The sequence below is a fragment of the Zalophus californianus genome, chromosome 9 (assembly GCF_009762305.2).
Source record: "Zalophus californianus isolate mZalCal1 chromosome 9, mZalCal1.pri.v2, whole genome shotgun sequence".
Lineage (NCBI taxonomy): Eukaryota > Metazoa > Chordata > Mammalia > Carnivora > Otariidae > Zalophus > Zalophus californianus.
Genome location: NC_045603.1, coordinates 25,092,144 through 25,105,172, shown reverse-complemented (window position 1 = coordinate 25,105,172; position 13,029 = coordinate 25,092,144). Strand labels below are relative to the sequence as shown.

At 40.7% G+C, this 13,029-nt stretch overlaps 1 protein-coding gene across 2 annotated transcripts in view; it reads right to left on the bottom strand.

Annotated features, from left to right (window-relative positions):
- Positions 1-13,029, bottom strand: part of LTA4H (leukotriene A4 hydrolase) — a 33,181-nt gene that overhangs the window by 1,968 nt on the left and 18,184 nt on the right. For both annotated transcript variants that reach the window (XM_027592457.2, XM_027592458.2), the window contains 5 exons: positions 12,816-12,960; positions 11,514-11,617; positions 11,034-11,104; positions 8,306-8,360; positions 1,931-2,026 (listed from right to left, as the gene is read on the bottom strand). In XM_027592457.2, coding sequence (XP_027448258.1) covers positions 1,931-2,026; positions 8,306-8,360; positions 11,034-11,104; positions 11,514-11,617; positions 12,816-12,960 — 471 coding nt within the window. The remainder of the gene's footprint in view (positions 1-1,930; positions 2,027-8,305; positions 8,361-11,033; positions 11,105-11,513; positions 11,618-12,815; positions 12,961-13,029) is intronic.

The following is a 13,029-nucleotide window of genomic DNA, read 5'->3' as shown; positions in this document are numbered from 1 at the left end:
TGTATCATTTCAACAGGATTCCTTGGAAGAAAGGAGCTGGAGAGAAATTCTTAGCCAGATTAAAATCCTAAATATTTTATAATATAGAAATGTTAAATAAAAAGAAAAGAAACAAATGCTCACTACAATAAATTTTGTGCAAACTTATTCTGGATAAGGATGTTCTGGGAGCAAAGGGATAATTTAATTGGTGAGGTACATAGAGAATTAAATGAGAATTACTCTCCTCAGACTTTTTGGTATATATGAACACTAACTTTCTAACCCTTTCCAGAGTCTTTCAAGTTCTTCCTTATGCCTTGTAGATCTTAAATTTATTCCATTCTTCATGTTAAACCACAGTCCCTTAATTGTTTCCTCACTGATTACCCTCAGCTTTATCTTTGCTTATTTCCTCTGAAATCCCTTTTAAATGCTCTCAATCCCTGCAAAATAGCAGTTTCTAAACTTTTATATTACAGACCCCTTTGAAAACCTGATGAGTAATATGGACCCTTTCCTCAGGAAAAAGAGAGATTTACTGTATAAACACAAATGTCTGTATACAATTTCAGGGGGTTCACAGACCTCCCGTGCCCATCTTAAGCCATGCTAAAAGGGGGAGCAAGTCTGGTGAGGAAAGAAGGAAGAGCAGTTCAGTCTGGACAAGTAGGGAGGCTGAGGTGCTGCCAGGCAGGCGGGTGGCCACTCTCCTCTCCCAGAACGACTCCTCTTACAACACTCACCCCACGCTCGGGGAAGTATCTCTGCTCCGAGCACCGGACCCTTCCCAAATCCTTTGGTCTCGGCTAGCCTCCAAGTCCGCCTTGGTAGGTCCACCGGTTAAGGTCACCTCCCAGACCCCCAACTTTCACTAATTTTTGCCATGCCTATTCCGGAGACATCCCATCAGGCGCTGCAGACATTTACGAAACCTCGGTGACCTGATGCCCTAAAAATGGATTCTTGCAAAGCCCCCATTGCCTTAAATCCTAGCCGTCCTTGTGTGTTGATTCCACAGGAAACTCTGTCCAGTCTTCTCTATCCCTCTCAAGGTCCTCAGACCTAAGAGCACCTTTCAGTGTAACAGTAAAGACCCGTCCTTCCCTCCCTCTCAAAATGCAGCCTCTACTTGCCATTTCACATGTTTTTTTAATTACTTGGGTCTGAAACCTTAAAATCTGCTTGGACTCCTTAATGTTAACCGCCAAATCCGGTCAGTCACAAACCCCATGCTTTCATCCTTCACCCCTGCTCATCTGGTCTGTTTCCTCCTTTCCTACTAGCTTCCCCTGCATGTCCTCCAAAAGTCCCCCAACGAATTTCTCCACCCACGTTCCTCATGTTGATCCACTGGCGGACTTGTATGATAACCCACCCTTTCCTCAAATGACTTTCCTGTTAAAGATGTTAGCTCCTTTTCTATCTACTAAAACAATACCTAAGATTCTTAGCTTAGCATTCAAGATTCATCACATCTGATGCCACTAGCCGTTCTAGAATTATCTTCATTAACTGCTGCAACACTGAGGCTTGCTACTCCCTGGGACCTGAATTTCCACCTCTGCTAACACTGCTCTGGGCAAAGCAAGCCCCACTCCCACAAAACCTTTCCTTGACAATGCCAGTTGGAAGGGAGTTCTTCTTTACTGATTAAGCCTTTCTCAAATGATACCTAATATATGCCTCCTCTTATTGCCAAATTTTGTACGTGTGACGTTTCCTACTAGATTGATTATAAGCTTTTTGAGGACGTGCTATATTTCTTTCTTGCATATTTTCATGTTCACAAAACACTAAACATAATAAGCATTCAACAAATGAATGAATTTTATGTTATTTTTTTCCATTAGTTTTCACATTAACATTTTTTTCCCAAGTTGGGTTTGATAAAAATGCTGCGCTTTTGTTATGCCCATTGTAATTTCTCTTGTTTTGAGCTAGTACTTACTCTCTGGAGCATCTGTGCTAAAAATTCATTCAACTGATGAGAAGAGAGATCCTTCAGGTCTCCTGAGGTAAATGAATTTAAATCATCTTCTTTGGCCTAAAATAAATGTTACCTGGTTATTTCCATTCATGTACGATTTAAAAATATTTATTGGTCTATCTGACATAAAAGTAAAGATGAAGAAAAAGACAGAAATACAAGAATGCATAAAATGGTGAAAAATGTATTTAAGCCTTAGCTACTTTAATAGTTTTGAGATGATGTTACTATAACTTAAAGAGCTGACATGACTCCAAAAATCTGTATTACTTAAGAAAAATTAGACTACTGGGGCACCTGGGTGGCTCAGTCGTTAAGCGGCTGCCTTCGGCTCAGGTCATGATCCCAGGGTCCTGGGATCAAGCCCCACATCAGGCTCCCTGCTCCGCGGGAAGCCTGCTTTCTCTCTCCCACTCCCCCTACTTGTGTTCCCTCTCTCGCTGTCTCTCTCTGTCAAATAAATAAATAAAATCTTTAAAAAAAAAAAAGAAAAATTAGACTATTAATAGTAAAAGTGGAAGAAACTTTTGACATCCTTTGTACCATTCAAGATATACAGATTTTCAAAGTAAAGAAAACATTACAAAAGCCTATCAACTAATTAATAGGCCTATTTAAAAATTTGGGTAAAGGATCAAATTGCATATTCTCTTAATTATCACTAATGAACTGATAAGACCACAAACTGATGTTTCCCTCCGTCCCCACACATTCTGTTTTTCCCACTTAATCTTGGAAATCATCTAAGAAAAAGAAAAGTCTATCTGTACTTTTCTATTTAGGATTCACTGCCAAAAATCTTTGAGGATATGATTAAGAAATATTAAATAAAGCTTATCAAAGTAAGTATTTTTAAATCTTTAAAACTAGCTTTAAATTCTTTTAAACTAGGGTTTCTTTTTTTTTAATTCTTTTTTTATTTTAATTCCAGTATGGTTAACATACAGTTATATTAGTGTCAGGTGTACAATATAATGATTCAGCACTTCCATACAACACCCGGTGCTCATCGTGACAAGAACACTCCTTAATCCCCAACACCTGTTTCACCCATCCCCCCTTAACCCCCTCCAGTAACCATCAGTTTGTTCTCTATAGTTAAGAATCTGTTTCTTGATTTGTCTCTCTCTCTCTTTTTTCCTTTGCCCATTTGTTTTGTTTCTGGTATTCCACATGAGTGAGATCATATGGTATTTATCTTTCTCTGACTGACTTATTTCACTTAGCATTATTCTCTAGCTCCATCCATGTCCTTTCAAATGACAAGATTTCATTCTTTTTTTTTTAAAGATTTTATTTATTTATTTGAGAGAGAGAGAATGAGAGATAAAGAGCACGAGAGGGAAGAGGGTCAGAGGGAGAAGCAGACTCCCCGCCGAGCAGGGAGCCCGATGCGGGACTCGATCCCGGGACTCCAGGATCATGACCTGAGCCAAAGGCAGTCGCTTAACCAACTAAGCCACCCAGGCGCCCGATTTCATTCTTTTTTAGGAATGACAATATTCCATTACAGATATATACCATTAGAGATATTCCTTATCCATTCATCTATCGATGGACACTTGGGCTGCTTCCATAGTTTGGCTATTGGAAATAATGCTCTGTAAACACAGGGGTGCATATATCCCTTTGAATTAGTGTTTTTGTATTTTTTGGGTAAATACCCAGCAGTGTGATTACTGGATCATAGGGTATTTCTATTTTTAACTTTTTGAGGAACCTCCTCCTGGCTTCTCCATAAACTAGGGTTTCTCTTAAGTTGAAAAGAAATATATGCAATGTTTAAAAAAAAATCAAATAGGGACAAATGAAAAATTCCTTTGTTTTTGCTCCCTGTCTCCAAGTCCTATTCCTCAGTAACCAGTATTAATAGTTCCTTGTATATCCTTCCAGAAAATGTAATGTATAAATATATAACCTTGTAAAGAAACACTATTTTACACCTTCTTCCCCTTTCTATCTCACTGTGAAACCATACCTTAGTATCAAAATTTACAGATCTCATTCTCTGCTCAAAACACGCAGATTTAAACTGTCTATTAAGGATATATCATAAGTGGTAAAAACATGAAAAGCAATGGAACGATAAGCCAAAGGTCAAGGTAATGGTTACCTTGATGGGAAGGCAAGGTGGGTAGTGAGGAGCATGGGGCGGGGGAGGGGTGTTCCAAGGGTACCAGTGAGGTTTTATTTCTTAGGTTAGCAGTGGGTACATAGGCATTTGTTTTACAGTTGATTTTTACACCTTCAAACAGGTGATGTACATTTTTTTCATTTGCTTTTATTTAATATTTAAGAAAAACCACTCAGCAATCAAATGAGGCAACAAGAGGACTCCTTGTAATCACTAGTGGTTCCATAGATTACAAGTCCTCAGTCTGTCCCCGACACTGCCCGTTCCTGTTGATACTGAACTATTTATAATCGTCCACCTTGGCTGCTGAGCCTAAAGGAATATCTAAGCAGAAATCAGGAGCAGAAGCAGTTTTACCAGGTGGGCTGCAGTACATTTTTCAAATGAAAACAGAGGTCCTAATACATCACATTGTTGTTAAAAGATCCCGTTTCCCTTGGATCTCTCTTATGCTTTTCTCGATGACACGTCTGTGAACTACACAGAACATTGATCCAAGACACAGGTAGAAGAGCTGAAGCATGATCTGTGGCAAGAGGTATTACCAGATTTCCCTCCCTGCATAGACATGATCAAGCCTTTCTAAATGATTTAGTGTACATAATGAAACCCCTCTTCTAATCATAACTTAACACCTCTGGTCCCTGTCGTTATTTATGACACTGAACACAGGAAGCCCCCCACTCCAGGCCAAGTACTGACAGCAGATGTGCAGATGTGCACAACTAGCCTGTGGGGTGGGTAGCTGCCTAGATATTTTCTACCCCCTCAAAAAGATCCTGACCTAGATCTAAAGAGTAATGGCCTAACTTTGTTATGATGTTATGAGAATCTTCAGAAAGATGTTTATATTTTATTTTAAAGGATGGTATCTTTTCCCTGCAGTTTCTGGTTCCATTTTCCTGATTTGACTTACTCCTGATTTGTTTTTCTTCCTTCTTCTGGCTGTCAGAGGGTACCCTCAAAACCTGGAGCTTTCTATGCCTCTTTCTTCTTCTCCACATTTGATTGGTTTTCAAGGTCTTAACTAGCTATTTAAAATTAGACCTCAAAAATCTTTAAACTCTTTTATTTCCTCCTGCACTCTTCTAGTTCAAACCCCTCAAGCCTTCCGATCTGACCTACTATCTCATCCGAACTACTAGCTGGCCTTCTTACTGACTCGTAACTTTCCCATCTCAGCTGAGCCTATATATTACACAGCTTGACTACCGGTCCCAATAAACAGCTCTAGTCATTTCGCTTGCAATTCAAAAACCTTCAGGGATCCACTGCTGTTTACAGATTATGGGTTACAGTCCTTTGCTTGACAATCAAGAGCCTCTGTAATAGGGAACTAATTTATCTTTCCAACTTTGTTTTCTCTCTACTAATCCATGTAGTCATCCAACAGTGAATAAATGTGGATGGCCCTGGGCATATAGAGGTGAATAAAAACAATTTCTGCTCTCAAGGAGCTTATGGCCTGGTGAAAGAAACAGATGCAAACAGTGTAGTAAAAAAATACAAATATAGTAAAAGCCTCCTTTAAAATGAGCTCCACTGAAACCACTCATTAGATTAACTGATACTGTCCATCCTCTCGTTATGTAAAATGAATGGACTCATGTCCAAGTCACACCCTATGCTCAGAGTGGGTGGGCCACCCCAAGTACCTGTGCTCTTCTCCTCCCCTCTGTTGATTTATGTGTTAACCACATCAGCTAGAAATGTCTCCAAATGTGCTGATGTCAGTTGTAGTTGTAATCAGGAAATCTCGTTGAATAATAGGTAAACTGATGAAAGCGGAGTGCCAAAAGAAAGAAATTTCTACAAATATTAAGTTTATTGCTCTGAGGGGCGCCTGGGTGGCTCAGTCGGTTAAGCGGCTGCCTTCGGCTCGGGTCATGATCCCATGATCGAGTCCCACATCGGGCTCCTGGCTCAGCCGGGAGTCTGCTTCTCCCTCTCCCTCTGCCCGCCGCTCTGCCTCCTTACGCTCTCTATCTCTGTTAAATAAATAAATAAATAAAAATCTTAAAAAAAAAAAAAAGTTTATTGCTCTGAAAAATCTAAGTCAACTTTAACTTAAAAACTGCTGTACAAAAGAATGTTGCTACCGAATTTGTAGACAAGGTGCTTGTCAAAAGATGGGAATAACAACAGAAAAGTCTAGAAGGGATACACATTGCTTTGCAAGTGTATTTAAATTCTATTTCCACTTTAAAGAAACTAAAATTAGAAGTTACAAGTGCATTAAGAATGTAGTTTATGCAGTTGACATACAGCTTTGGCCCCATAGTCAAAGTTTGAGTAATTTATGTTTTCAATTAAAAAAGTGTCTTCCTTATGATCAATTTTTATGACACCCTGCTTTAACCAATTTTAACCAATTTTTTTCAGTTAGCTGACTGGTTAATTGAACTGGCTCACTGATTTGTTCCAATCTGGTAAGAGTACTTTAATGATAGCACAAAAAAAGCCAGAAGTGGTGTGACGGGGCTGTTTACAGGATTCTATGGGAGGTAAGGAAGGAAAGGCTTACTTAGCCTGGGATGAGGAGAGAATGGATGTGGGAGGAAGCAGAGAGCGCAGACTGTAGAAGGCACGAAGGAATGGAATAACGCTATCTTCATGGAACTTGACGGAACTTAATGGAAGTCAGCGAGGCGATGGCCCCAGGTCAGAAGCGGGGGAGGAGGGTTGAGAGATGAACCAGAAGAATAGGCTCTAAGCTCTAACCAGATTGAACTCACCTCTCCATCTAGGCTCCATGTTTTGTTGCTGCTTTTTTAAAAAAAAAAACTGTTTGAACTCTGTCCCTCCCACCCAGAATGTCCTCCGCTCCCTCCTCCATGCCCAAACCATCCTCAGTCCTTGCTAAAATGCCCTCTTCTAGACAAAGCTCTCCTCCACGCTGCAGCCAGGCTCAGTGCACTCCCCCCCAGGTGGAAGTATTGGTTCTTTCTGGTAACCTCTCATTACTTCATCTGGGTCTTTTTCATGCTGCTCATCACTTACTGTTATTTATCACTAAACTTTAGAAACAAGTGTCAAACGGCAACATCTAAATTTGTTGCAGATAACAGGATGAAGGATAGCAAAATAGGCTACCCCCAAAGATGCCTCTTTAGGCATCTTTGCCTAAATCTAAAATCAATAAAATATCGATTATTTTAGCTGCAGGCTCTTAAAAAACAGGAAAGGCAAGGAGAGGTTTTCTCTGAACTGCACTCACTGCCTAAAGACAGATCTCCCAAAAGGAACCCAACTGTCCTAGATCCCCTCCCCTGGGAGTTTCATCAGTCAGGCAAGATTGACTCTTATCGCGGGAAAGGAAAAAAAAAACTGACATCACATCCAGACGAACTTTGTCCCACACTATCATACCTCCTATCTATTCTTCTAAGGGCCCATTTATCTTTCCTAAAAATATTTTCCCCTAAAAGTTCTCTTTCCCTACTGAAATGGTATTTAATCCTGAATTCTGGGCCACCTCTGAGTTACTCATTTTTCCGTGGGCCTCTCCCCTGTATGCATGAGACAGACACATTAATACATTTGTTTTTCTCCTGGTAATCTGCCTTTTATTACAGAAGTCACAGCTGAGAACTCAGAGGGTAGAGAGAAAATTACTTTTCTCCCCCTACAAGGATTATTCCTACATTTTCTGTTACTTTTCATGAAAGCATTACCCAGGGCACATCTGCACTCTGGTTTCTCTAAGGGTTATATTTCAGGATATACACAAAGAAGCTCTTCTTTAGGAGGTTCCACAGATGTCAACACTAACTCTGACTGAGAGAGCAGAAAGGCCTTCATTCTTCCCTAACAGTTGTACCAGCGCTCACCTAAGATCATTTTAGATCGACCTGGTATGGGTAAGGGCTGTATTTGAAGCAGTGTCTTACAAATGATTGATGAGGAAAAGAAGCAAGAGAAAATGCAAGTATTTCTGCATACCTTTTTTAAGACTTGAAAAGAAGCAAGAAAATGAGAACTAATACCACCAATATCTATTTGCTCCCCCAGCCAAACTTAACTTTACACATTGAGGGCTGGTATACTACCACTTCAGACAAACTTGGCTATTGAATGACCTTTCCAAATACATGAGTTTGTGAGTAAAGTACCCTCCCGCTCCCGTCCCTGCCACCTCCTTCCTGAGTAGAGACATATTTGTACAATTCAAAAAGGAGTCAAAATCACACATTAGTACTCACAGTCATCCACCGTTGACTTAAGGCAATGCAAGCATTTGTCAGCGTCATATCATAACTGCAAAGATGAAAAAATACTAGAGATTAAATGTCATAAAAATGTACCTGCTTTTCCATAAATGCAATGTTGAAGTTACAGAACATACTTAACTTACAAAGTTTTTTTTTTTTTTTTTTTTAAAGACTTTATGTATTCGTTTGAGAGAGACTGAGAGAGAGCAGGAGGGAGACAGCATGAGAGTGGGGAGGGGCAGAAGCAGGCTCCACCCTGAGCAGGGAGCCCGATGCGGGGCTCAATCCCAGGACTCTGAGATGATGACCTGAGCCGAAGGCAGATGCTTAACTGAGAGCCACCCAGGCGCCCCTCAAAGTTCTTTTTAAATAAAGCTCAGGGGGGGCGCCTGGGTGGCTCAGTCGTTTGTCTGCCTTCGGCTCAGGTCATGATCCCAGAGTCCTGGGATCCAGCCTGTCCCACATTGGGCTCCCTGCTCCATAGGGAATCTGCTTCTCCCTCTCCCTCTGCCCGTACCTCTACTCTACTCCCTCTGCCCGTACACATGCTCTCTCTCTCGCTCACTCTCTCTCAAATAAATAAATAAAAATCTGGAAAGAAAGAAAGGTAGAAAGATAAAGAACTCCAGAGTGTTGGAGATAGGAAATCTACCTGACTTAGATACACTGGTGTCATCTGAGAACTTAGAAATCCAAGTGGATACCAAATTAATGAAACACCTGATTATCCTCCGGAGCGAATGCCTCACCATCTCAGCAAAGATGGTCAAATGCTTCAGTAGCATCCACTGAAGGTGCTGGGACTCAGGTGGGCACATTTAGGGTTTGCTGTGTGGCAGGCACAGTTCTAGGTGCTCATGACAACACAAAGTCCTTGCTTTTGTGGATTTTACATTCTGTTGTTCCAACTACCTAATCTTCCAACTTTGTAAACCATCCAACAAATCTGCGAATGCCTACGTGGCAGGCACGGTCTTAGACACCAGGAAATGATGGTGTCACGGGAGACCCTTGGGAGACTCTGAAATCATGTGATGATTTTGTTCCTCTCTTTTCAGAAGAGAGTGGAAATAACAAACTCTGACCATTAAAGCCAAAAACTGCACTAAAATCTGTGTGTTCTCAACTTAGAAAATAAATCCTCTTTTTTGTAACAACAATGGAAGAAACTATATAAGGTGCAAAAATTCTTGGAAAACATCCCTCTTTGTCCATAAATGATGCTTGCTTGCTGTAAATGTTTCTAGAGAACAGTGGGTTCCTGCCCCTGTGGGCCTAAATGAAATGAGTTTTTTTTTTTTTTAAGATTTTATTTATTTATTTGAGAGAGAGAGAATGAGAGCCAGAGAGCACGAGAGGGAAGAGGGTCAGAGGGAAAAGCAGACTCCCTGCTGAGCAGGGAGCCCGATGTGGGACTCGATCCTGGGACTCCAGGATCATGACCTGAGCCGAAGGCAGTTGCCCTGAGCCGAAGGCAGTTGCTTCACCAACTGAGCCACCCAGGTGCCCTAAATGAAATGAGTTTTGATTAGAAGTTACCTCTGAACCTCTGAAAGAGAGTTTGTGCCCTAGGGGAGATCATAAAGGGGTTAAAGCAGTGCCCTCCTCTGAAGTAGCTGCCAGTTAATCTTCGTGAAGTAGCCAGGCTGTGGACTGAAGAGAAAGCCTTTTGTTTGTCTCCGAGACCAAATGGGATCAGAGGTGGTAAACTGCTCAGGCAGTAAATCACCTTCAACTAGAACATTCCTTAGCACTGATTTCATAAGGAACAATAGGACAATACAAAACCTCTGCTGATCTCTTCCTGGGTGTCCTGAAACTTCCTTCTCATTGTCATGAAAAGAACTAGGTAAGGATTAGCCCAGGGAAGGGAAGCAGCCCTTACTTACGGCAAGGTCCTAAGAAAAGCAGTGAGCAAAACCAGATCAGAGCCCTGCTCTCATGGGGCTTCAGTGTCGTGGAGGAGAAAGACTTTAATAATCACACAAATTAAAATTACTACTGTGGTAACAGCAATGAAGAGGCCATACACAGCACCAGGAAACCCTAAATGGGGACCAGATTTGGTCAGAGAGATCAAGGAATACTTCCATGAGGAAGCGGTTCTTGAGCTGAGATTGGAATGACCTGGGTAAAGAGTACCGCCGGTGGGGGGAACAGCATGATCCTGGCTGGAACATGTGGTAGTTAGCATCCTCACATGACGATGTGTGGGGACCAGAGTTTAGGTCTCTGATTCGAGGAGAGTATTTAGTTTAAAGGGCAGTATATCGGAGGGGTAAAGCCTGCCAGGGTTTGAATCTCAACTCTTCACTACTTACTGTGCAAACTTCGGCAGGAGACCTTTACCTCGCTAAGCCTAATGTGCCTCCTCTGGAAATGGGGATGACAGATTGGAACACTGCTGTAATGATGACCATAATACTTAAAAAAGGTGTATTCCTTATTGCAGAGGTTTTGACAGAAAGGAAAATATCTTCTCTATATCACCATCCTTCAGCTGAAAGGAGGCATTCCATAATGATTTGCAATTAATTGAATTTATATTTGTAATATCATGGAAATTTTTTTTTCTTCCTCAGGGTTAAGGGTCAAACACCTACTATGTCTACTCTCTAACTAGGACCAGCTTAAGGAAGTCCTCAAACCCTGTTAGGTATTTTGACGGGCTCAAGGATTTTGGCGAGTAAGAAGGGACGCATTAGCAGGAAGTACCGACTTGGGTTTTACAGGAGGCATTCCAGGAGAGTAGAGCCAGGTGGTCCAGTCAACTTGATTGAGAAGATCAACCTGTGAACACGAAGAACACCGAGGTTGCTACGGAATAACTTTCTCCAATGGGGGGGGAAATAAATCTAAAACAGACTTTTAGGTCCTCAAATCTGTAATTTTGTCTACACTGACAAGATAACTTCTAAGTCTCTTTCCTAAAATAAATTTATATTAACAAGCATTCTGTTCAATAAAGCAGGAAAATTAAATACATACAAAAAAATACACTTCTGAAACCTACTATTGCAGATCTCTCTGAAATATTCACATGTTGTTGAGATCACATTTTACATAGGAAAAAGGACCATGAAAGTTGAGTCTTAAATTCTAAACCAATACTATTAAGGAATTCAAATCAGCCTAACAAATAGCCATTAAATACAGGTACATTGGGCATAAAAAATAAGAAAGCTTTTAAAAAGCCAACCTTATCTTTAAAGTGGGAATACAGGAAATCCTTCCAGTCATCAGTGGTTATGCTCTTGTAGGAAAACTTCTCAACATAAGCCTTTAGGAATCCTAGGAAAACCTCTAAGAGTAAAAGAGGAAAAAAAATTGATTGATGGAAAGGTAACTACTTAACATTTTTTTCGGTGCTTGGTATGGTATTCTTGACCATGGAGAACAGAGAGCTTTTAGAGAATAGGGAAACCAATAAGGGCTTTAGTGGTGAAAGAATGTTCAAATCAGGAGGTAGGACTTAAGCTGGGCCTTGAAGCATATATGTAATTTGGTGGAAGGGAGAAGAGAAATCCGAATTACAAGAGGACAACGCAATGAAGAAACAGAGAAGGAACCCACAACCCAAATTCTAAAAGCAATGGCCTTAGTGTGACCAAGAGGAGGAGAACAAGATGTGACAGTCAGAATGTGTGCAGTTGAGGGAGGGCCTTCAAAGTCCACAAAGGAGAACACCCCAACACCTATCAGAAGGGGAAGGTTGCATACGTTCAGCACATCTATATCATGGACAACTCTGGTGGCATTAAAGAGCATAAGGTAGATTTGTATGTTCTGACATGGAAGGATGTCTGTGGAACACTGCTGAATTAAAAAAAAAGACAAAGGTAGAACAAATTTTATACATGTAAAAATGATCCATTTTCTTTTCTTTTTTTAAGATTTTATTTATTTGAGAGAGAGAGAGAGCGAGCATGAGCAGGGGAGAGGGAGAAGCAGGCTCCCCACCTAGCAGGGAGCCCAATGAGGGACTCAATCCCAGGACCCTGGGATCATGACCAGAGCCGAAGGCAGACGCTTAACCTATTGGGCCACCCAGGTGCCCCAGTGATCTATTTTCTGTAATTAAAATATATTTATTTGTCTGTTTGTTCATTTATATTTAGCAAAAGATCTGGAACCATAAACACCAAACTGCTGACCGTGGTTACCTGGGGAGTGGAAAGGGGCTGAGGGACTCTCACTTGTTACTCTTAGAAACTTCTGTACTACAGAATTTTTTTTCATTGAGTACATACTATTTTCCTAATTTTTAAAATACTGATGAGTTTTCTTTAAAGTTATGCAACACAATTTTGAATTCAGCATATTCAAGGTTTGAAGTAGAGAGGTCACATTAGAAGATGATACAGATTTTCTTCAGCAGCTACACACAGAATGAACCAGAAGAATAAAATGGAGCAAAAACAACAGTTAAAAATGCTTCCTTATTCTTCACATTGCCCTCAAAAAAAAAAAAAAAAAAAATCAGAAAATGCCAACTACTTGCCTGGGCCCCCAAGAAGTTGTTCAAGGTAAAAGAGTAAAGCAAAGCCCTTCTCGTAGGGCACTGAAGAATATGCTACATCGGGGTCTACATTCGTCAGATCGACCACAAGTTTGGTGTAAGGATGTGTATCTCCAAAAGTCTTTATCTGCAAGACACAAAATTAGATGAATATTCAAATATGTTGTTATTAGCATGCAAGCAAACTAATAAGGAA